General features: G+C 38.5%; 1 protein-coding gene across 1 annotated transcript in view; it reads right to left on the reverse strand.

The window, feature by feature from the left end:
- Nucleotides 1-1,406: 1,406 nt before the first annotated feature.
- tmem231 (transmembrane protein 231) overlaps nucleotides 1,407-25,704 on the reverse strand; it is a 33,651-nt gene continuing 9,353 nt past the window's right edge. The window contains exons 2-7 of the mRNA XM_063067086.1: nucleotides 21,202-21,368; nucleotides 18,479-18,607; nucleotides 6,580-6,723; nucleotides 3,665-3,746; nucleotides 3,455-3,560; nucleotides 1,407-1,579 (exon numbers count right to left, since the gene is read on the reverse strand). Coding sequence (XP_062923156.1) covers nucleotides 1,417-1,579; nucleotides 3,455-3,560; nucleotides 3,665-3,746; nucleotides 6,580-6,723; nucleotides 18,479-18,607; nucleotides 21,202-21,368 — 791 coding nt within the window. The 3' untranslated portion in view covers nucleotides 1,407-1,416. The remainder of the gene's footprint in view (nucleotides 1,580-3,454; nucleotides 3,561-3,664; nucleotides 3,747-6,579; nucleotides 6,724-18,478; nucleotides 18,608-21,201; nucleotides 21,369-25,704) is intronic.

Genomic DNA, 25,704 nt, shown 5'->3' on the forward strand with positions numbered 1-25,704 from the left:
GTAAAATGCATAATTGTATAGAAAAATAGAAACCAATAAAAATATTAATATTAATGATGCACATTTCCATTGCTGTAACACTTCCTACAATAAGTTTATCATTTTTGTAATTTGAATCATTCTTTATACTTTTACTGCATTTGTTGTCTACAAAATTGAAATAATTTTGACACAAGGCTTATTGATTTTTTTTTATTTCCTTCAAGATGATTACCAAACACAAGTGAAGAATGTTGGTAGGCTATGAAGACCAGTCTTCTAGCTTGATCAAAATTCCTATCCCTGCTGTACCACTTTAAACAATGCTCAATGTCTCATCTCAATTTCAATAAACAAGAGAACATATTGCCAAATTCCATTTTAGGATTCCTTGACTTTAAGCCCAAATTGTTTAGTTATTTAAAACATCAAATACAGTTGTAACTAGTAAAATGGAACCACTGGGAAGAGTTAGCTCACATCTCAATTTTGCAAAACTCTAAAAGAAATCAATATGCAGGGACTTAAATGACTCCGTAAAACAGGAAATCCTTCTCTAGCATTTCCAGAGACGCAAGAACTTATGAAAGAGGAAAACAGACTGAATAGCCCATTACTTTGCCATTCAATTAAACAATGGCTGTTTCTTTACCTCACATCCACCTTTCCACCCAGTTATGCATGGTTTGATTATCCCTTGTGCTCAAAATCTATTCACATGCTCAGTTACTGAGCATCAACCTCTCAATGGAATTCTTGATTAGAATTTTGGAATTATGTACCCCTTGATGGTACAGAATTCCAGAAATTTTCAACTCTTATCCCAGTACCTGGCCCTGTTGTTCTATGTTCTCTACCTTCTTGTAATATTTCTGTGCATCTCTGCCTTAAAAGCTAAGGCATAAACATATACCAAAAAAAATATGAATCGTTCAGTTAAAGTATTATACAAAGTATCATCAAACTCTTCTGCTCTGCCCATTTTTTTAATAATCTAATCAATTCCGATAATAAAATGTGGAATTACTCTCCAATCATGTAACTTATATACAAAAAGGTATCATAATTGTGAAACATTATTGCTGCGATAAGTGGAACCATAGCAGTGCAAAAACAATTATTTGTCAGTGTTGTTTGCCATCATTGCTCTGTGTAGGATGTTAACAATTTTCAAACATGGACGCAATCAATAAAAAGATAGAGAACTATTCTATACTAGAACATGTTAATAATATGCGATGAAATAAAGGGGGAGAAGCCTCCTGTGGGAGACTAGCACCAAATGTTTGATGCAGATTGCAAGATTAATTAATATTCAATTCACACTGGTATGCAAGTAATAAGTTAGAATTTGCACTCATCAGGTGGCAAGATGTAATAGTACTGTTGTTGACTACTTTTTATGGTTTTAGAACTCCTTACCAGCTTTTTAATTGACTATGACTGGTGCTGCTTAAATGGCGGTATCATTATTGTAGTTAATACTTTATTTTCAAAGACAAATATCTTGATCTTTTCAAAGACCCACAAGAAAATAAGAAGAATACTGACATACTGGATCCACGCAGTCTTAATCAATTCCCAGAAACCAGGTCGATAAGTAAAAACACTATTAAGGAATATAAAATAGCAAGAAAATAACAGCCGACTCGTGAAATATTAACCACATAAGAATCCATATTATTGATCAGTATGAATCAAAAACAAAATTAACTTAATAGTATCTAGAGCAGTTTACTAAAGGTACAAAGTTCACCATAATTTTTATTAATTATCTGACTCATATACAGCCAGAAATTATCCAAGCTTTTTGTCCCAGGGCAGATAAACGTTAAGTTGTTTCACAGAAAGCATAGGGGGAATGTCACAGGTAGTCTGTCTTTTTTTTTACATAGAGAGTGATAAGTCCGTGGAGTGTGCTGCCAGGCACAACATCATGAGCTGAAGTCCTGTACTGTTCTATGTCGAAGGAACAAGTTATCTGGTTGACAATAGAGCAGAAATGATTCTAAATCCATAAATGATCATGACAGGTGCTAAATAACTTTGAAATGCTCTGTAAAGGGGTACAGTAATAGGGACATTTCAAGTTTCTTTAGCATATTTTCCTACTATATTTTGTGTCACTGGTATGCAAAGTTTATCACATGCTTATTTTTATACATGGACATCTGGTAATGTAAGGGTGCATGAACATGTAATGTGAATGCACCTGATTAATTTGTTCTGATAAAAAGAAACATTAACATTAATGTTTATATGTTTGTATCAACCCCAATCCTTAACAGCTTTACCTTGCTTACTGTTTTTGACTTTTTTTTTGATTTGTGGGAAAAGTACTAGAGCTATGGAAAACAACTACAATTCAAGTAAAATGTAGTTTAAATTTAAAGATGGATTTATTCTGTCCATAGCCGATAAGGCAATTCATCACATGGTTCCACTGACAATTTTAAGAATGAACTTGTGTTTGCAGAGGCAGCAGAATTTTAAAAAAATATTCATGGTAACACTTGCAGGAAGGGTTAACAGCACTGTACTGCTGCCAAAATAACAAATTTCATGACATGAGTAATAATTAATGATTCTGAACAGCAATTGACAATTTAGCCCATGATTCCTGTTTTATCATACAATTATTTATGATTGAACTGTTCTTCACCTTCAAGTGCATTTTGCTTTATACTTTTGTAAATAAATGTGTTGGAATCAGGCTTATTCTATACATCTGAAACTTTTTAAGACATAATTCCAGACATCTACATTTGTTTCTAATCACTTACATAACCCTTGCTTATTACAATACAAAATTTGTGCAAGAAAATGCTATCCAGTCTTCCCTAGCAAATTGTCCACCCTTATTTTCTAAATAACACCCTTCTACGGGAAACACATTATTATATCTACCTTTTAAAATACCATTTACACCTTAAAACAAATTTAAGAAATTACCCAATAAATTCTTTCACCCTCCAAATCCCCAGAACCTTCTAGCAAACCAGTGCCTTATCCCCCTCAATGTTACTAAATACTTCATAAAGTGCGGCGACTAAACTGAATGCAATGATCTGGGTATAGTTTTACAAAATGTTTTTTAAACAATCCATCATAACCTCTGGCTCAGCAAACATTCATTACAATGAATATTACAACAATTTCATCACCTTTGTTTTGCCTCTCCCAGATGACTACATAAACATATTGGTTGATGAAGAGGATAGATGGGTTTCTAATAATGTACGTCAAACCATCATGAATGTGAAGCAGGCCTGAGGAAGCAGCTAATCCTTTCTTACCCTTCACTTTTCTGTGTTGTTAACTGGAGTGCTAATAAACCTAATAAAATTATATGCAACATAAATTTCACTGAAACAAACATTGCCATTATAATCTAATGCTTTGGGTTTTAATGTAAGCTCAGATTTAATTTACTTAACATCAATTTTCAGTGTTTGCATTTACAGAAAAAGGATATGTGATAATTTCCACCGGATATTTCACGACAGCCTTAATAATAAATGGTACATTAGCAGCTCTCACTGGAGTCCACACAGCATACTGATTGGCAAGAATAGTCGTTACTGAAAGCAAGAGAAAGTTAGAAATAAAGTTGGATTCAGAGGGCAAAAATGATCATTTTGTTTTGATTATTCGAAGAATAATGCTATAGTAATAAGAATCTCACCATTTCTATCTTGATATGATGCAGTGATATCTGCCAAGTCAAAGGAACTTGCAAATGGGCTGTCATCATTAACTACTGAAAGCTGTGAAGTAAAGATAACCTACTTTTTAATTTTTAATTTGTTTTTTTTCCATCCATGCTTGATATCTTTTATGGCTCTATACAGCTAATCTGCAGTAATAACAATAGGTTGGTCATTGGTTCAGTCTTCCTTCAATCCCCCTATCCCTCATTTTGGATTTGAGATCCATTTACTTAATCACTTTTATTTTAAGATTCAGTTCTTTAAACACCTTAACTTCCGGCTTTAAAGGCAGGAATAAAAAATATTAAGTAGAACACAAATAACCAGCTCTGTTGACACTGAAAGTGAGGTCGGAATGTAAGCCACGAGGATATAGAAATTTGGAAAGGTTAATTAGTGGTGACAAAGAAAATCTGGAGTTAGCTTTGATAGAATAATACAAACCTTCTTTTAAAATTGCCAACATAAGAAATAGAAGCATGGGTTAGACCCTATTCCCAGCTAAAGAAATGTTCCTCAAGAAATCCACCCTATCAGTTTCTTTCAGAATCTCACTTAGCTCCCCCATAAGTGTAAGGCAACCTATTCAGCCCAAATTGCTGTTTTTTTTTAAAGTTATCCAGTTAGCCTCTCTCACTCATTCTACAGTCCTAGCTCCAATAATGCCATCCAAATTTTAAAAAACACATTTTCAGATCCGCATCATTCAATTCCAACCTCAGGATCACTTTATGAACTCCCAGTTTTGTTCACTAGCTGTCTTCAACTAACTTTGGGTGCCAGTTTAGAGCGTATACTGTATTTTGTCTCTAATTTGTAAGTCATACTGTATTTTGTCTCTAATTTGTAAGTCAATGTTAAACCTCACAGCCGGAACAAAAGATGAACAAACTGTACCTAATCAAATTCTAACTGAACACCAAATTAAAATCTTCCCAAATGAGCGTACAGCACAACATGTACATACTTGTCTTCATACAGTCTTCTTCATGCAGAATTCAGTGAAGAAGCACATACAAATCTGTTTCATAAGACTGCCTAGATGGGATCTGTTTATGCAGTCAGAATAAAAGGACAGTTTTGGGCATCAGTACTTTTAACTAGAGTACATAACACTGATTGCTATTGATTGCTATCATAAGATTGGAATAGCATTTAAATATACCAATTTACAATTCAAAAACAACTTCATTGTGCTACTATTTTGTCTACAATTTGAAATCACTAAAAAACAGAGTAAATTCCTGGAGGAAAATCAGGGATTTGTTGCAGGTTATGATTTTCATTTTATGACTTCCTTGCATTTGATGCGTAAATGCATAGACAGTAACTTCCAAAAATAATACACATCTGGATACTTCTTCTGGGATTTTCATTGATCACACACACCATTCATGGAGAAGGCGGCTTTCATAGCAGTCATAAGGTATGCTTCGTTGTCAGTGAAAGAGGCTATGCCTGAATAGGTTGTTGCTGTTGAACCTATCACATAGAATGTAGGATTGGTCCCTTTTAAGTAATACACTTAAGTGTCATAATAACTCCCCCTCAGACTTTCCCCTTCTCAACAAGCTTGTGATATTTTCTTCTCATACCCCATACACTAACCACCCCACGACATAAGTGACCCACAGTCTGATGACCTCATCCACCTTCTTCAAAATACAGTGGATTCCAGTTAATTGGGCCAACAGTTAATTGGGGCAGACACTTTTATGGGACAACTCTTAAAGAACAAAACCAAATAGACAAAATGGCTGAGATTTCCTTCATTTATTTGGGACACCATGCTGTTTAACTGGGACAAGAGATTGTTGGTGAACAGTTTCGAAGTAACATCAGATGCATGTACGTAAGTGGCCATTAGACACTACAATATGCTTGGAGCAAACAACTTTTGAATGGTGTCACTTGCATATGTTTGGGTTCAAAAAGCTGTGATTTTTGTCACCGATTGCTGGCAAATAATAAGCAGTAAGACAATTTAGAACTCACTGTTTTGCTCACTGCAGTTTCAAACATTCAGGCTTGGAGATGTCACAAATGGCCAGGAGTGAAAATGAAATTATTTCTCCATTTCAAAAAGTTAGTAACTATGAAGAATTAGGATGCAATTATTAAAAGCATTAGTCGAAGGCAGTCCATTATCTGCACTAGGTATCTGTGTTGATTTTGTTCATTTACAATCAATAAAAAGAACATGGCAGCATACACTGGATTAATTCTTCCGTCAATAACTATTAGGAACTAATACAGTTTTATAGTACTGTAGTAGTATTGGTAGTGTTCTAATTTGTTCTGTATTTCATTTAAATACATAATTTGTTATTCAGTTAAGCAGTACTTCCATGAAACTTCAGCTAATTAGGACAGCCTAAATGGGCCAAAATGAACTGGTCCCAATGTACCCCAATTTAACCAGAATCTATTGTGCATACATTAATCCTATTCCCAACTATTGATCTGTTAGCCCTAGCCCTGCCCTCCCCACTTCCCAATATAGGAAACTGACCTTCATGCCACTACTATCCACTGACCTCCTTGCATGACTCAAAGCAAACTCTCCATCAATAGTTTTACTCTTATTATCCATCCTACTTCTCTCTGATGTCCACACTTAAAAGTCCAGGCCTCTCTCTGCCATAATCCAAACCTAGACACTCAACTAATTATTCTTCTATGCCCCATAAAAATTAAACTTGCAAGGGAGGACCATCCTTGTGTAAAGTCTGCTCATTAGTGCGCAATGTTTTGGATTTTGGGCGCTACTAAATTTTGCATGGACAGGTTATCAAATTTAACATTTATTTGCTCACTAAACTATCTCATTAAAGCACTTTTACTGCTTTAATAAAACCTTTTTGGACAATTTTTTGTTAAAAAGACTTACGTTGTAGCGTGTGTCAAGTCCTCTGTGTTTAAGTGGCTCTCGTTGATGTAGCTTTAAGTCACCAATCACAGAAAGCTGAGCCCCAGATATGGGAGATGAGAAGTGGACATATGCCATACTCTGCATAATGAATGTCGACATCCTCTGAAACCAAAAGGTTAAAAGATTTAAGCTACCATGATGTTATTATAGTACTCAGTTACGCTGCTTTGTGCAAGGGGAAGACTTGTTCAGATGTGGACCAATTGGACTGGGTCACAATTGCATTGTGCTATTTGAGTGAGGGAAATTAATACTTCTTAACTTTAGCTGCTCTGTCTGAAGGAAAGCAGGTGGAGAAATAATAGCAAGAGCAGTTAGAGAGATTAAAAAAATAGTGTTTCAATGCAAACTATCACATTTTGAAAGAAAAGAGAATGAGCTGAAAGAGATGTACTAAAATGTTCTGCTGTATGTTTATGGATGCAAGTTTCCAATGAAATGTCCAGGACAAGAAAGGAAGGTTTTTCTTATTACTTCCTGAAAGTAAAAGATGACAAACTTTGGCTCCATTAGGTGCCACTGAGATCAATTACCTTTGAATTTTCCATGCTTATGCACACAGGCACATTCATGGCACAGTTCACACCAACTGCCACATTAAAAAGCACATTGTTTGAAAATATGCGGAGTACAACTACATGGATCTAACGAATGTGTATTGCCCACTTAGCACCAGTGTACGATACTGACGTGACAAACTACACCCCAATAATGCAGCTAATGGACCGCTCAACTTGTTTGGAAAGTGCACATTTTAGCTACAGAAAGAACCCTTGAGGCTGCTATTCAAATGGGCCATCAATTACTGCAGATTTGCAGATGACTGATTTGAAGTTGAGTTGATTATCAAAAAATACAAATTACACCCGTAGATCTCAACACATTTCCAAAATTATCTGGTGAATGGTGTTGTATAATATTGTCCTGATTTCTAGGCTATTAAAAAATCACTTTGCACCGAGTCATCAAACATTTTGGTGAGCGTTCCTCTCCTTGAATGATAGATGACACAGAACAAAGTGACCTGCAACAAAAAGGTGAGGACAGCCCTCAGCGCGAGGTCCTAAATACCAAGTGATATCAGGAAACATTTCTCACCTGAGTATCACAAGTAGAAATGTTTCAGAGACTCCAATATGGTTCCAATGGATAAATATCTCACATTCCAGCCATATTTACAATTGCAGAATACAGCTTGATTCAACAGTTGCAATGTTCACTCTCTAATACCCTTGGGTACTGACAAGCTAATACATGAAATATTTTTGATATTCCATCATTTCCAACACATAACTGAAATTGGATAGACCTGGGGGATTTCAATATACAGCTAGATTGAGAAAACCAGGTTGTTGCAGGATCCCAAAAGAGGAAATTTGTAGAATGCCTACGAGATGGCTTTCTAGAGCAGCTCATGGTTGAGCCCACTAGGATGATCAGCTATTCTGGATTGGGTATTGTGCAATGAGCTGGAATTGATTGGAGAGCTTAAGGTAAAGGAACCCATAGGGGAAGGTGATCACAAGATGATCGAATTCACCCTTCAATTTGAGAGGGAGAAACTAAAGTTAGTGTATCAGTAACAGTGGAGAAAAGGGAATTACAGAGGGATGAGAGAGGAGCTAGCCTAAGTTGATTGGAAGAGGACACCAGCAGGGATGACAGAAGAGTAGCATGGCTGGAATTTCTGGGAGCAATTTGGAAAACTCAGGATAGGTACATCCTAAAGAAATATTCTAAAGGCAGGATGACACAACCGTGGTTGACAAGAGAAGTCAAAGCCAAAGTGAAAGCATATAACAGAGCAAAAGTTGATGGAAAGTTAAGAGGATTGGAAAGCTTTTAAAGACCACAGAAGGCAACTTAAAAAATAAAAAAAAAGGAAAAAGATGGAATACAAAGGTAAGCTAGCCAATAATATTAAAGAGAATACCAAAAGTTTTTTCAGATATATAAAGAATAAAAGAGAGGCATGAGTAGATATCAGACTGCTAGAAAATGAAGCAGAAGACGTAGTAAGGGGGGACAAGGAAATGGCAGACTAACTGAATAAGTATTTTGCATTAGTTTTCACTGTGGAAAACACTAACGGTATGCTGGAAGTTCGAAAGTGTCAGGGGACAGAGTGGGTGAAATTGCCATTACTAGGGAAGAGGTAATTGGGAAACAGAAAGGTCTCACCTGAACCAGATGGTCTACACCCCAGGGTTCTGAAAGAGGTGGCTGAAGAGATTGTGGAGGTATTATTAATGATCTTTTAAGAATCTTTAGATTCTGGCATGGTTCCTGAGGACTGGAAAACTGCAAATATTCCACTCTTCAAGAAGGGAGAGAGGCGGAAGAAAGGAAATTATAGGCCAGTTAGTCTGACCTCAGTGGTTGGGAAGATGTTGGAGTTGATTGTTAAGGATGTGGCTTCAGGGTACTTGGAGGCACATGATAAAATAGGCTAGTCAGTATGGTTTCCTTCAGGGAAAATCCTGCTTGATAAGTCTGTTGGAATTCTTTAAAGAAATAACAGGCAGGATAGACAAAGGAGAATTGGTGGATCTTATGTACTTGGATTTTCAAAAGGCCTTTGACAAGCTGCCACACATGAGACTACTTAATACGTTAAGGGCCCATGATATTACAGGAAAGATTGCATTGGCCAATTGGCATGGGGCAAAGAGTGGGAATAAAGGGAGCCTTATCTGACTGACTGCCAGTCACTAGTGGGGTTCCATAGGGATCTCTGTTGGGACTGCTTCTTTTTACATTATTCATCAGTGATTTAGATGATGGAATAGATGGCTTTGTGGCTCAGTTTGCAGATGATATGAAGACAGATGGAGGGGCAGGTGGTGTTGAGGAAGCAGGGATCTGCAGAAGTACTTCGACAAATTAGAAGAATGGGCAAAGAAGTGGCAGATGGAATACTGTGTCAGGATGTGTATAACCATGCACTTTGGTGGAAGAATTAAAAATGTAGATTATGTAGATTATTTTCTAAATTGGGAGTAAATTCAAAAATCCATGGTGCAAAGGAACTTTGAAGTCCTCATGCAGGATTCCCTAAAGGGTAATTTGTAGGTTGAATCAGTTGTGAGGAGGCAAATGCAATGTTTGCAAGAGGACTAGAATGTAAAAGTTGTAATGTTGAGGCTTTATAAAGCACTGAGAAGGCCTTGTTTGGCGTTTTGTGCCCCATATCTACAAACGTAAGGAAGAATATGCTGACATTGGAGAGAGTTCAGAGAATGTTCACCAGAATGATGCTGGGAATGAAAAGGTTACCATGTGAGGACCGATTGATTGTTTTGGGCCAGTATTCACTGGAATTCAGAAGAATAAGGTGGGATCTCATTGAAATCTTTCGAATGTTGAAGGGCCATGATAGAGTGGATGTGGAGAGGATGTTTCCTATGGTGGGGCAGTCTAGGATCAGGGGGCACAGCCTCAGAAAAAAGGGAGATGAGGAGGAATTTCTTTAGACAGAGAGTGGTGAATCTGTGGAATTCATTGTCACAGGTAGCTGTGGAGGCCAAAGTCATTGAATATATTTAAGACAGAGGTCGATAGGTTCATGATTAGTCAGGGCATGAAGGGTTACGGGAAGAAGGCAGCAGATTGGGGCTGACAGAGAAATGGATCAGCCATGATGGATTGGCAGAGCAGTGTTGATGAGCCAAATGACCTAATTTTGCTCCTAAATCTTATGGTCACCACAGATTCCCTTGTATTCTAGAAGTACTGAATTCTAGGGGAGTTGAATTCATTCCCTTCTCTCTGAAAGAGAGCAGTATATAAAAATTCAACATAGATTTTCCAGGTATGTGAGCTGTCTAATGATATAGGGTTTCATGAATGAATGGAAATCAAGCTGACAGCATCAGACTGAATCCTGAGATCTTGTGCAATCATTATTTAACTGATATGTTTATAAGTACTTGAAGAATCATAACCGGCAAGGTTATGGTCTAAAAGCAGGGAAAGCTAAGGTCAGCTTTAGCTAACACGATCAGCTTTAGCTAACACGAACATGATGAGCTGAATGGTTTCTTTCATACCATCAGTTTCTGAATATGCACTTTATTCACAATCATACTGAGAAAATCACGATGATTCCTGATTGATACTTAGGTAGGAATCGTAACACATTTTTCGTGTGACAATTCAATGAGCCTCCATCATTTAGGTGATTAAAACAATTTATGGGTTATTTTTCTTTCTCACATGAGGCAGACAATACAAGAGCAGGATTAAACTAAGGATTCACACAATTGTAGTCAGGCCACAGCTGAAGTACTGTATACAGTTCAGATCACCACATTACAGAAAATATGACACAGAGACTGGAAAACACAGAGCTATGAAGGAACACAACATAAATTACGGTTGTTTTTTTTGGAGAAGGCAAATTTTCACCAGTTGAGTATGAAACTCGCCACCCAAATGTTAGTCCTGACAGAAACCCTCATCATACTTGGATATGCACATGAAAATCTACGACTTGCAGGGCTACGGACCTTGTTATGGAAGCTGGGATTAAGTTGGTAGCCCTTTTGAAAGCAGCATTGGTACAACAGGCTGAGTACCTTCAAAAAGTGCCACCACTTTTTTTTAAAATGAATCTTTGACCTTTGAGTTCATTAAAGGGTGGCTTCTTATAACAGTTATTATTTCACCAAACCCTCCTGATTTTTTTGAAAACTATCCAAAAGACCAGAATGAGAATCATCCTGTCACCTGCAGCCACATCATATATTGCATTGCTAAATCTCTGCCAAAATTACAAATTCCCCAACATGAGCTTCTAAGCAATGGGCAGAATCATCTGACCCATGTCTCTCTGCCATTCCTCGCTGCATTCCTTAGTTTCTGATTGCCTCTTGCTCACTATCACTATGTTTGGCTGTTCTTGGAGCTTATCATCCTCCCACCTATCTCACCTGTTTCTGCAGCAGGCTCTAAAAACTAATATTTTAAATAAGGAAATTGCAGATATAGTAAACATTTATTTCATACAGAGAGGGAAGGAACATTATGGCATTTATACAGGATAAAATGATAAAGAAAGTAACGTTACTAAGCATGACAATCAAAAGGAACAGATCATTTTCACCCCAAGGCATTAAAGGAAATAACAGAGGTTACTGGAACTACACTAGCTTTCCACAATTCAGGAATTTTTCCTTTAGAATTGCTTCACTACTTAAGAAAGGTGAGAGAGGAGATAGAGACACTTATAAATCAATTAGGCAAGATTTATTGCCAGGAAATGAGTAGAGTATGAACTAAAGATAGAGTGACTGAATGCTCAAGTTTCATCTAATTTGAGAGGGCCAGTCTGATTTGTAAAGATAGGTCACACTATGAATATTGATTTTGTTTTGAATTGATGACTCAAGTAATGGTCAGGGGAAGATAAATAGATAAGATAGATAGACATACTTTATTGATCCTGAGGGAAATTGGGTTTCGTTACAGCTGCACCAATCAAGAATAGAGCATAAATATAGCAATACAAAAACCACAAACAATCAAACAACAATATGCAAACTATGCCAGATGGAAATAAGTCCAGGACCAGCCTATTGGCTCAGGGTGTCTGACCCTCCATGGGAGGAGCTGCAAAGTTCGATGGCCACAGGCAGGAACAACCTCCCATGATGCCCAGTGTTGTATCTCGGTGTTGTATCTTGAAGTCAGTGCTCGTCACTTATATGAACATTTAGAAAACATTTCATGAGGTCTTGCTTAAGGAATTACTGCCTAAATCCAAAGTACAATTGAAGACTAACTATTTACATGATCAGAGTTTAATAGAGCAGCAGGAAATGCAAAACATGGAAAATATCAGAATCAGGTTTAATATCACTGGCATGTGTCGTGAAATTTGTTGTTCTGAGGCAGCAGTACATTGCAATAATAATAAAACACTATAAATTATGGTAAGTATATATAAAAATAAATTAAATAAGTAGTGCAAAAAGAGAGGGGAAAATAGTGAGGTAGTGTTCATGGATTTATTGTCCATTCAGAAATATGATGGCAGAGAAGAAGCTGTGCTTGAAATGTTGAGTGTATGTCTTCAGGCTGCTGTTTCACCTCCTTGATGGTAGTAATGAGAAGGGGGCATTCCTGGGTGATGGGGATCCTTAATTCTGGCTGTTGCCTTCCTGAGGCATCATCTTTCAAAGGTATCCTCATTGCTGGGGAGGCTAATGCCCATATTTGGACCTGGCTGAGTTTACAACTTTCTGCAGCTTTTTCCAATCCTGCACAATGGCCCCTAAATCCCAGATGGTGATGCAACCAGTTAGAATGCTCTCCATGATACAGCTATAGAAATTTGCAAGAGTCTTTGGTGATATTCCAAGTCTCCTCAAACTCCTAATGAAATTTAGCTGCTATTCTGCCTTCTTTGTAATTGCATTAATATATTAAACTTGACACATTTTTAGAGATATTGACACCCAGGAACTTGAAACTGCTCAGCCCTTCCACTGCTGATCCCTCAGCGAGGACTGGTGTGTCAACTTCCCTTCCTGAAGTCCACAATCAAGTCCTTGGTCAGAGTGACATTGAGTGCAAGGTTATTATTACTGCAATACCACTTGACCAGCTGATCTATCTCACTCCTGTATGCCAGTCAGGTACTCCATGTTTAAATCATTTAAGTTCATTGGCCACATACAGAAAACAAATAAAGGCTAATTTAAGACTTGCCTTAATATTTGGATAACTAGAAAACTGAGAAAATGGCCTCAAGTTGGAGGTAATCGTTCAAACATGAAAATAAGATGCACTATTACATGTACAGAATGATAGAAATACTGAACTCTTCTGCAAATGGCAGTCGAAACTATGTTAATATTAAATCCAAGATTTCTGATAGCTGAAAGAATTACAGAATGTGAGCAAAGGCATATATATTGTAGGATTTTAAAATATGGTTTAGAATGATGTTTTGGCTTTAGAATTTGTAATTGTTTCACATGGATGTTAATGATAATCAGCAAATCAATCTAAACTGGAATTTATAATGTAACATGATCAGTGAAATTGTGATACATAAAAATGGTCATAGCTAGCCAGGCAGAAGAGTCCTGTTGATATTGCCATCATCCCTCCTTCTCAACATGCTCCACAGCTGTTAGAAAGGACTGGACTAATGTGATAGCCAGATTGTGGAATGCTCAATAACACCCATTATTAAGAAAATCACCTCTGCTGTGCATTGTCTGATGCCAGCAGAGTATTCCACTCTGTGAAAGTATTACTTAACCATGCCAAATCAACAGCCCAATCTGAATTATCAGATAAACGTAAAATAGCTGGCATCAGTACTCACTATAAAGCTATCTAATCCCAAGGACTTTGCTGCATTCAATGCCCTTAGTTATTGTTTTATTTCACATGGAGTGATCGGAATTAATTTTAGAATGATTTAGCTGCGTGCCATCAGATTCGGAAAAATCCAACATGCCCTTCTTTATGCCTCAATAAAGCAGTGTTGTTAAGATGGTAATGATGAAGAGAAGGATATCCAAGTCCATTAGATTGCTCTTCCATGCAACTCTGCTGATGATCATCATCCACAGAGACTCATGACTCATTACAGGAAGACTGCTTACAGTGACATGCAAAAGTTTGGGCACCCCTGGTCAAAATTTCTGTTTCTGTGAATAGCTAAGCGAGTAAAAGATGAACTGATTTCCAAAAGGCATAAAGTTAAAGATGACACATTTCTTTAATATTTTAAGCAAGAAAACTTTTTTATTTCCATCTTTTACAGTTTCAAAGTAACAAAAAAAAGGGCCCAAAGCAAAAGTTTGGGCACCCTACATGGCAGTGCTTAGTAACACCCCCTTTGGCAAGTATCACGGCTTGTAAACGCTTTTTGTAGCCAGCTAACAGTCTTTCAATTCTTGTTTGGGGGATTTTCGTCCATTCTTCCTTGCAAAAGGCTTCTAGTTCTGTGAGATTCTTGGGTTGTTTTGCATGCACTGCTCTCTTGAGGTCTATCCACAGATTCTCGATAATGCTTAGGTCAGGGGACTGAGAGAGCCATGGCAAAACCTTCAGCTTGCGCCTCTTGAAGTAGTCCATTATGGATTTTGGGGTGTTTAGGATCATTATCCTGTTGTAGAAGCCATCCTCTTTTCATCTTCAGCTTTTTAACAGACAGTGTGATGTTTGTGCCACTGGCTGCAACACAAGCCCAAAGCATGATCAATCCACCCCCATGCTTAACAGTTGAAGAGGGGTTCTTTTCAGGAAATTCTACACCCTTTTTTCTCCAAACATTCCTTTGCTTATTGCAGTCAAAAAGTTCTATTCAAAAGGTTCAAAGGAACATCAGAACAAGCCTGATGCATTTTGGAAACAAGTCCTGTGGACTGATGAAGTTAAAATAGAACTTTTTGGCCGCAATGAGCAAAGGTATGTTTGGAGAAAAAAGGGTGCAGAATTTCATGACAAGAACCCCTCTCTAACTGTTAAGCACGGGGATGGATCGTTCATGTTTTGGGCTTGTGTTGCAGCCAGTGGCACGAGGAACATTTACTGGTAGAGGGATAAATGAATTCAATTAAATACCAGCAAATTCTGGAAGCAAACATCACACCATCTGTAAAAAAGCCGAAGATGAAAAGAAGATAGCTTCTACAACAGGATAATAAACCTAAACACACCTCAAAATCCACAATGGACTACCTCAAGAGGTGCAAGCTGAAGGTTTTGCCATGGCCCTCACAGTCCCCTGACCTAAACATTACTGAGAATCTGTGGATAGACCTCAAGAGAGCAGTGCATGCAAGATGGCCGAAGAATCTCACAGAACTAGAAGCCTTTTGCAAGGAAGAATGGGCGAAAATCCCCCAAACGAGAATTGAAAGACTCTTAGCTGGCTACAAAAAGCATTTACAAGCTGTGACACTTGCCAAAGGGGGTGTTACTAAGTACTAACCATGCAGGGTGCCCAAACTTTTGCTTCAGGCCCTTTACCTTTTTTGTTATTTTGAAACAGTAAAAGATGGAAATAAAAAAAGCTACCTTGCTTAAAATATTAAAGAAATATTAAACCTTTAGCAATTGCTATCCGTGACTCGCCCAACATTTTTGATATTACCCGCAGAAATGAAATACATAAATTATCACTAAATGCAGATGATTTGTTATTATATATCTCTAATCCGGAGAAATCAATTCCTGTTATTTTAGCTTTTTGGCTCAATTTAGTAATTTTTCTGGTTATAAATTAAACCTTAATGAGAGTGAATTATTTCCCCTAAATAAGCAGGTTCCTATTTATGAATGTTTACCATTTAAATTGGCTACTGACTCTTTTATATATTTAGGGATTATAATCACAAAAAAGCATAAAGATTTATTTAAAGCTAATTTTTTACCTTTAATTGATCGGATTAAACTTTTGTTTACTAAATGGTCACCAATGTCTTTGTCTCTGATCGGTCGGATCAATGCTATTAAGGTGATTATTTTGCCTAAATTTCTATATGTATTTCAATCGGTTCCAATTTTTATTCCAAAATCTTTTTTTGATAATGTTGATTCAAAAATTTCTTCATAAACCCTAGGCTAGGTAAAAGGCATTTACAGAAATCTAAAAAGGAGGGGGGGGGCGGTTAGCGCTCCTGAATTTTAGATTTTATTATTGGGCAATTAACATTTGATATTTAAAATTTTGGTTACGGGACTTGGATGTAATTTCAAGTCCACTTTGGGTAAATCTTGAATGTAATTCATTACAAGGGTTTTCAATGGGTTCTGTTTTAGGGACTTCGCTTCCTTTCATTCTTTCTAAATTGTATAAACAAATGAATAATCCAATAGTTAAACATAGTTTACATATATGGTTTCAATTTCAAAAATTTTTTGGGTTGAGCCAATTTATTTTAGCAAGCCCTACTATATCTAATTTCTTTTTTCAACCTTCCACTATGGATCAAGCTTATTTAGATTGGAAAATCAAAGGTGTAGTACGATTTTGTGATTTATTTTTGGATAATTGTTTTATGTCCTTTGATCAACTAGCTAATAAATATAATTTACCTAGATCTCACTTTTTTAGATATCTACAGGTTAGAAACTTTTTAATTACTGTTTCTCCTAATTTTCCTCACTTACATCCAATGGATATTTTGGAAAAAAATTTAGATTTAAATCTTTCTCAGAAAGGTGTTGTAGCAATTAATTGTAATATAATTATGAATTTATGTCCTGATGTATCTAATAAAATTAAAACTGATTGGGAAAGAAAACTTAAGATTACTGTACCGATTGAAAAATGGGAGAAAATTCTTCAATTAGTTAATTCATCCTCTATATGTGCTAAACATGCATTGATACAGTTTAAAGTAGTGCACAGGGCTCGTATGTCCAAAGATAAATTATCTTGTTATTACTCTTATATAAATCCTATATGTGATAGATGTCATTCCGAGATAGCTTATTTAACTCACATGTTTTGGTCATGTCCTTTGTTGAAAAAAATATTGGAAAGATATTTTGATATTATTTCAACGGTTTTGAATATAGACTTACAACCTCACCCAATTACTGCTATTTTTGGGTTACCAATGATAGAATCAAATCATTTAACCTCTTCGGCTCGCCGGATGATTGCATTTCTTACTTTAATGGCTAGAAGATCCATTTTGCTGAATTGGAAAGAGATTAATCCTCCTACCATATTTCATTGGTTTTCACAAACTATGTTGTGTTTAAATTTGGAAAAGATTAGAAGTGTTGTTTATGACCCCTCCATTAAATTCGAAAAGACTTGGAGGCCATTTATTCGGCATTTTCATATGATGTAATTTGACCATTTCCAAACTTATTTTACTTCTCTGTAATGTTGGTTGAGAGCAACAGAGTCGTCAACACTAAGATTTTCTTTTCTCTCATTTTTTACGATGTTAAAAACAGCCCAGGTCTTTTTTTCAGTTTAGTTGATTAATTCTGTTTAGATTAGTTTTTTTGGGGGGGGGTTATTATCTTTTTTCCCTTTTTCATGATTTTTATTTAGATATTTTTCTTTGTTTTATATTATTCATTGGTATCCTATATGATTGCGAGTTTTATCATTTAAGTATTATTTGGCTTTATAATCACACATGTTAATTATAACAATGTATTCCCAATAACTTTGTACTACTACCATGTCATGTTTATATCTTTATGAAACTAATAAAAAGATTGAAAAAGAAAAGAAAAAAGAGAAAAAAATTAAAGAAATGTGTCATCTTTAACTTTATGCCTTTTTGAAATCAGTTAATCTTTTACTCGCTTAGCTATTCACAGTAACAGAAATTTTGACCAGGGTGCCCAAAATTTGCATGCCACTGTACCAGACAAACAAAGAAGTTGGAGGACATCTGTAGTGTAAAGGCAGCATCAAGGGTTGAGAAGCATTTACTCCTCCAACTTTTGCTCATAAGGAGCACCTGTATGAAGTAGTCTTTGAAGAGTCAAAGCTATCAAAGACAAGTTTACAATAAATGGCAGGAAGGAGATAATTTTTTTCCAAACTATTGATACAATTTATATAAAGGATTTTCATAGGGATAGATGAATCCAAGGCACAAGAATATATAAAAAGGTCACTAAAGGCGGTATACTTAGGTAATAAGATAAATCAGTGAAAGATCTTGCTCGTTTCAATTGATTCGTGATCTAGAATATTCAGAACTATACAATGAAAATTGCCTTTTTAGAATTCAAAATTAATTTATTACCAAATATATCACTAAAAACATTTCACATCAGGATATCTAAAAATATCATTTCCGAACAGAATGCATATAGTTCCATTTCTCTTACACTGAAGTCCACTTTATCATACACTTACAAATAGTTGGTATGAAAAGGTCAAAAGAAGTTGTACGCTGTACACATGCTCTGATGATTGCAGTGGAAGCTCTAGGCGGAAATTCAGAAGATCCATCTTCCCATCTTGATTTATGTCTTCTTCTAAAGCCTATAAAAATGTCATGTAAAATGACTTAAAATTTATCTTACTATATTTTTGAGTATGCAGAAGCAAATAAAATATCAGTCTAAAACAGCGTAACATAGCATTATAGAACAGATCTGTACAGCACAGAAACGGGCCCTTCAGCCTATAATGTCTGAGTCAAACATGATGCCAAATTAAACTAGCTCCAGTCAAGATAGCACCAAGCAGTGGTCTCCATCTAATCATGGCTTGGATTTAATTGTTTTTAAGTTCATAGTGATGGCTTTGGGGACAGAGAGGAGAGTTTGAGGTCAGATAAGAGTTTGTGGACATGGATGTGGAAGAGTTAGCGGTAAGGCCTCTGCTCCATTCTCAAAATCCAGCGACGTAGATAGGTGATGAAGGATTCCAGAGTCCAGGCCTCTACTCTGCTCAAAGGCCAGTGACTTGGACAGGTGATGAGAGACATACGTGGATGTCAAGCTGTCCCAGGTTGATAGGTCCCAGGATCAAAAGTCGGTGCATGCAGGGGCCACAAGGGCTGGTCAGTCAGTGAGCCAATTGGGGTCCTGTCATTGGCTAGTCTGGAGGTTGATACCGAAGACAGAAACCTGAAGATCAACTGGAAAATCGAGAAATTTAAGCCTGATGCCAAAGACTTGAGACTGGAGACTTATCCTGTAGTTGGAGGACTATCAGTGTGTGTGGGTGGGTGTGAAGGATGAAAAGGGCGAATTTTGCTGTTCTTTTGTTGTGTTCTGTGCTGTTCTGCTGAGCACTGTGGAAATGTTACATTGGCACTGGAACACGTGGTGACACTTACAGGCTGCCCCCAGCAGATGTGCTGGTTGTTAACACAAACAACACATTTTGCTATTTGTTTCCATGTGCACACAATAAATACATCTGAATCTGAAACTAATTCTCTTGTGTGTCCACATGATCCATGCATGAGTCCATCTAACAGCCTCTTAAATGCAATTATTGTATCTGAATCCACCACTCTCCCTGGCAGCCCATTCCAGGCTCCTACCACCCTCTGTGTTAAAAAACTCACTCTGCACATCTCCTTTGAACTAGCTTCTAATACTTGACATTTCTACCCTGAGAAAAACCCTACCTCAATAAAAAAAGCTTAAACATAGACAAACATCCAAATTGCACAATGTCTGACATTTTCATAGTGGTCCTTTATTCATCTGGTACATGGCTTACACATTTATGCAAAGTGATTTGCTGCATGCCATTGAAGAATCGCTCTATTGTTTATGTGTGGCCCATACCAATGAAATATAATTTTGCTCTACTTGAACGAAACCTGCAAGCAGGTTGCCACTGTAAGCCAATTCATGTAGGTCTCCCTTTTAGAAGTTTACTGCCCATTTTTGCTTCAGGCAAGCCTTTATATATGAACAGGCTTTGGGGCGACCAGCCAGGATGGATCTATCAACTGCCACGGGGCAACAGGCATCTTCACTCACCTGCGAACTCGGATGGTAGCCACGTTTCTGACTCACATACTGCTCGTTACAAACAGTTCACAGGATCAAAACATTGACATAATCTTGGGAGGCAGGGCATGTACAGGGTTTTGGTGCCGTTTCCTGTACAGGTGTCCCCCGCTTTTCGAACGTTCACTTTACGAAACCTCACTGTTACAAAAGACCTACATTAGTTCCCCGTTTTCGCTAACAGAAGGTGTTTTCACTGTTACGAAAAAAGGCAGCGCGCGCCCTCAGCAATCGCTCCTCCCCCGGATTCGGAACTGCATTCTAGCCGGCATTGCTTAAACACGTGCCTGTGAGCAGCCGTTAGCAAGATGCGTTCTAAGGTATCGGAAGAGCTTGTAAGGGTGTTACACTTAGCGTAAAACTAGACATAATTAAGCGTTTCGATCGTGGTGAACGAAGCAAGGACAACGTGAGATTGGCTTGTGGAAGTTGACGAAGATGATGTTGAAGAGGTTTTGGCATCCCATGATCAAGAACTGATAGATGAAGAGCTGATGCAATTGGAAGAGGAAAGGATAACAATCAAAACCAAATGTAGCAGCGAATGGACCAAAAGTGAAGTTGTCCAGGAACTGAACATGATGCAACTGCGTGAGATTTTCGCTGCAATGATAAAGTACGACTTTAATTTTGAAAGGGTACATCGTTTTAGGGCATATTTGCAATATGGTTTGAGTGCTTAGAAAGAACTGCATGACAGAAAAATGCACGAGGCTAAGCAGTCAAGCAAGCCTTCCACATCAGTCACAGCAGACGACGAACCTCGACCTTCGACATCGAGGCAGGCAGACATAGAAGAAGATGGACCTGCCTGCCCTAATGGAAAGAGATGACGATGAGATGACACCCCAGTGTCCCCCCCACCCCAACCCCCGGACAACAAAGTTCATGTCCATTGTTTTTCAAAATAAACTGAATCCATACTTCTGGAAATGCTTCCATAGCCACTAGGAAGTGATGGGGAATAGTACCTCTGTGGTAACCATGGTTAGATCTGTTTCTGTTCTTGTGATTATGGTGTCTTTGAGATCATCTAGCATGCCTTTCCTCTTCCCAGTGAATTTGCTTAGATTAATGACATAAATATCACATTGAATGACTTACTGTCACTAATGGAACTCGAAGATGGTCCCCTTGTAGATCATTGAAATTATCAAATGTACTCCATGCCACAAAGTCACCACTTGTACTGGTTGCAGCAATCATTAAAACTTGGTACTGGAACCTAACATTTGGCTGCTCTTCATATGTGTTTATCTTTAACCAAAATCCTGGAGGAACAAAATCGGGTTTAATCAATGGCATGTACATATCACACACTAACTTAAACTAGAATTAAAATCTTACAAACATCCCATCAAACTCCAATGTGTCCCTTAAATATGTATCACAATATTTATCACAATTACTACAATGGTCTCAGATAATCATGAAGCAAAAAATTGTTAACTAAATAAAGCAGAATGCCTAAGAAATAATACCTAGAGAGCCTAGCAGCGAAGAAGCAATAACTTGGCACACAAATAAAGAATTAGACTCTAATATACAATCAAATAAAAAAGAAAAGCAAATTGAAATTGTTCACTGTAATTTCTGAAAATACTTCAGATTTCAGATTCATTTATCACATTCCACCAAAGCATACATGCGTTGTTTGAGTTAACAACAACCAAACCCACAAGTGCCACCACACACCCTGGTGCCTAGAATTTTTTTTACCCAGAAATTGAAGTACAACTTGTTATACAAATTTGTGAAGTAACAAACTACAGGTAACCTTATATAGTTCACTAGTTTTTACTTACGAGGAAATATATTTGCTTGGAAAACTAAGTAACTTTTTCAACAGACACATACTCTCTAAGCAAAGTCTGGATAGGTGCATGAATGACAGGGGTATGGAGGGCTAAGGTCTAGGTACAGGTCGATGATGATGATGACATCAACTCAGGCCTGAGGCGCCAGAGGCAGGCATTTTCATGCCTCACAAGGCGCGGATCGGAAGGCTGTCTGGAGCGCCACTCCTCGCACAGACACTTTGCAGTATTTTTCTTTATTTTACGAGGTCGAGTTGCGAGCTCAACACTCAACCCAGCACGGATGGAAAGCGTACTCGGGAGCGGCCCGACTGGATTTGAACCCGGGAACCTCCATTCCGGAGTCCAGCGCTGATGTCACTGCGCCACCAGCCGTTGAGATTAGGCAAATTAAATGATTTGGCATGGACGAGATGGGCTGAAGGGCCTGCTTCTGTGCTGTAGTTTTCTATCACTCTATGACTCTTGTAGAGGCTCACATTTTATTCTCATTGCCCATTTAACATCCATTTTCTATCTCTTGTTGTAATTTGTAGACCAGATCTTTACTACTGTTTGGGGATATGTATATAACTCCCATCAGGGTCTTTTTACCCTTGCAGTTTCTTAGCTCTACCCACAATAATTCTACACCTTCCAATCCTATGTCACCTCTTTCTAATGACTTGATTACATTTTTTAACAACAAAGCCACTCCACCACCTTGGCCGACCTGCCTGCCCTTTCGATGCAATGTGTACCCTTGGACATTAAGCTCCCAGCTATAATCTTCTTTCAGCCACGATTCACTGATACCCACAACGTCATACATGCCAATCTGTAACTGTGCTACAAACTGACTCACTTTATTTTGTATTCTAGTATGATATGGCATACCATCCAGGAGTCGAAAGGGTTGAGAAGAAATCTGGCTGTAGTTTGGCTTGATCTTGCAAATGCGTATGGTTCTGTTCCCCATGTCCTGTTTGAGTTTGCGATGGAATTCCTATGGATTCCTGCTAAGGTGAGGAACTTTGTTATGCAGTACTACAATGATTTCCGGATGAAGTTTTCCCCTCAGAATGAAGTTCAAGACCAAGAAGTCAAGGAGCCTTGTTCTTAGGAGAGGAAAGCTAGTTGGTTTTCATTTCACCCTTTGTGGAGAGGAGATTCCGTCCATTCAGGACCAACCAGTTAAGGGCCTCGGGCGGTGGTACACAGAGGAGCTGAGAGGCACCAAGAGGGTTCAGGAGACAGGAGAACAGATCAGCAGAGGTCTGATGTCTGTTGACAAGTGTGGCTTGCCTGGCAAGTTGAAGTTGTGGTGCTTGCAGTATGGACTGATGCCACGGATAATGTGGCCGCTAACTGTCTATGAAGTGGCAATGTCCCACATTGAGGCAATGGAACGGAAGATCAACAAGTATGTGAAGAAGTGGCTTGGAGTACCGAGCAGCCTCACCAATGTTGCAATCCACAGTAGCCAGACAAAGCTTACCATCCCAGTGCAATCCCTTGTTGAAGAGGTCAAGGTAGCCAAGGTAAGATCATTCTTGATGCTTCGAGACTCAAAAGACCCTGTCATCAAGAACACCTAGCCGGATGTGAGATCAGGCGGGAAGTGGTTAGCTCATGTAGCAGCTGATGAGGCAGAGTCTAGATTGAAGCACAAGGAGACGGTTGGGGCTATCCAGCTAGGCCGCCAGGGACTTGGATGGACAACCCACAAGTTGTGGTCATCTTCTACAGGTAAGGAGTACCATGAACTTGTAACACAAGAAATACGAGAGGTAGAAGAGGAGAAGAGGTTAGCTAAAACAGCTGGCCTGGCCAAACAAGGGGCTTGGACCCGGTGGGAAAGTGTTGAACAACGACATCTATCTTGGAATGTTCTGTGGCAGATGGAACCGCTCCGCATTTCTTTTCTATGCAGAGCAGCGTACAATCTGTTCCCAACACCTGCCAACCTCGGCACCTGGTGTGAAGGTAAGACAGACAGGTGTGCTGCTTGTGGCGAGAAGGGAACACTTCAACATATTTTGAGTGCATGCAGAGTCAATCTTTCCAGCGGCATGTACACTTGGAGACATAACAACGTTCTCGAAGTTGTAACAGAAGCGGTTGAGCAGAGAGTACTGCAGCACAACTTATCTCATGCCCCATGCTGCACAGAACATCGCATATCATTTGTGAAAGAAGGCTCCAAGTCAAGGGTGTACAGCACAGGCTCACGATCAAGCATACTTTCTTCAGCCAATGATTGGTGTGTCAAGGCCGACCTGGATGGAAAAGGCAGTTTCCCGGAGCAAATAGCTTTCACCACATTGCATCCAGATATAATTGTATGGTCTGACACCAGTAGAGAAGTGGTTATTGGTGAACTCACAGTCCCTTGGGAAAACAACATCGATGAAGCCCATGAGCGCAAGTTAACCAAGTATGCAGAATTAAGATCAGAGTGCAGAGACAGAGGGTGGAAGGTCTCATGCTATCCATTCGAAGTAGGTTGCCCTGGGTTTATTGCGTTCACTTTCCAGAAGTGGCTGCGTGACCTTAGTTTCACTAGAAGAGAGATCATGTCAACCAGCAGGGCTGTAGCTGAGGCAGCAGACAAAGGATCAGCATGGGTGTGGACCAAGTACGTCCAGAGGGGCAGATAGTCGGACAGTGTATAAGTCTTTTGCAAACCCTTTAGTAGTTGCATAGACAGATAAAGAGTAGACTATCTGTTGGATGGAAGCGACCAACAGCTCTGATAGAGGCAGATGCCAAGTTTTTAAGCTCACCAGTGGGAGGTGGTGCTTTAGCACTGCTGGCCCACCACCTCGAGGGAGTCTTGATCATAAGCGGGCCGAAACTCCTGAAGACAGGTGGCAGATCAACTGATGATCCCACTGGTTATAGCACAGGACAGTTAACACATTAGTCCACGTGTATTTTCAATTCAATTCTGTATTCTGCGTGTATTCAAATATAACACCTTCAGTCCTGTATTCACCCTTTTTGATTTTGTCCACCTTTTATACTGCAACTCATCACGTTGACAGCAATTTTGCCTTTTCATCCGCCTCTTCCTGCTGGCAGTCTCACTACATACTACAACATCCCTGGTCCTATCACTCCAGTTCCCATCCCCCTGCCAAATTACTTTAAACCCTCCCCAACAGCTCGAGCAAACCTGCCCCTAGGATATTGATCTCCCTCGGGTTCAGGTGTAATCTGTCCATTTTGTACAGCCCATACCTTCCCCTGAAGAGATCTTAATAATCCACAGATTTTAAACCCTGCCCTCCGCAGTGCATTCATAGGATCAAAGATTCATTTTATTGTCAAAATATGCATGTCCAATACAACGCTAATATTTGTCTACTCTAGATAGCCATTAAATACAGAAAGACCATGGGTGTTGATGAAAGAAAACACATCAACTCCCCCCAACCGGCATGAAAAAGAAACCCACAGACCTCAAAATCACCCCCTCGCCTGCAGCAAAAAAACAGCCACGACAACAATGAACCACCCCCTACACACAATTCCCAACCCTCTCACTCACAGGAAAGAACAGCAACAGTAGCATCAAATCCCCAACCCCCTGCACACAATTCCCAACCCTCTCACTCACAGGAAAGAACAGCAACAGTAGCATCAAATCCCCAATCCCCTTCACACAATTCCCAACCCTCTCACTCACAGGAAAGAACAGCAACAGTAGCATCAAATCCCCAACCCCCTGCACACAAAAAATTAACAGAAAACACACCCTCCATGAGAAAGAAAGCAATGTCAAACTGGAGGAAACCAATGTAAAGTA

This window comes from Mobula hypostoma, chromosome 14 (genome assembly GCF_963921235.1).
Source record: "Mobula hypostoma chromosome 14, sMobHyp1.1, whole genome shotgun sequence".
NCBI lineage: Eukaryota > Metazoa > Chordata > Chondrichthyes > Myliobatiformes > Myliobatidae > Mobula > Mobula hypostoma.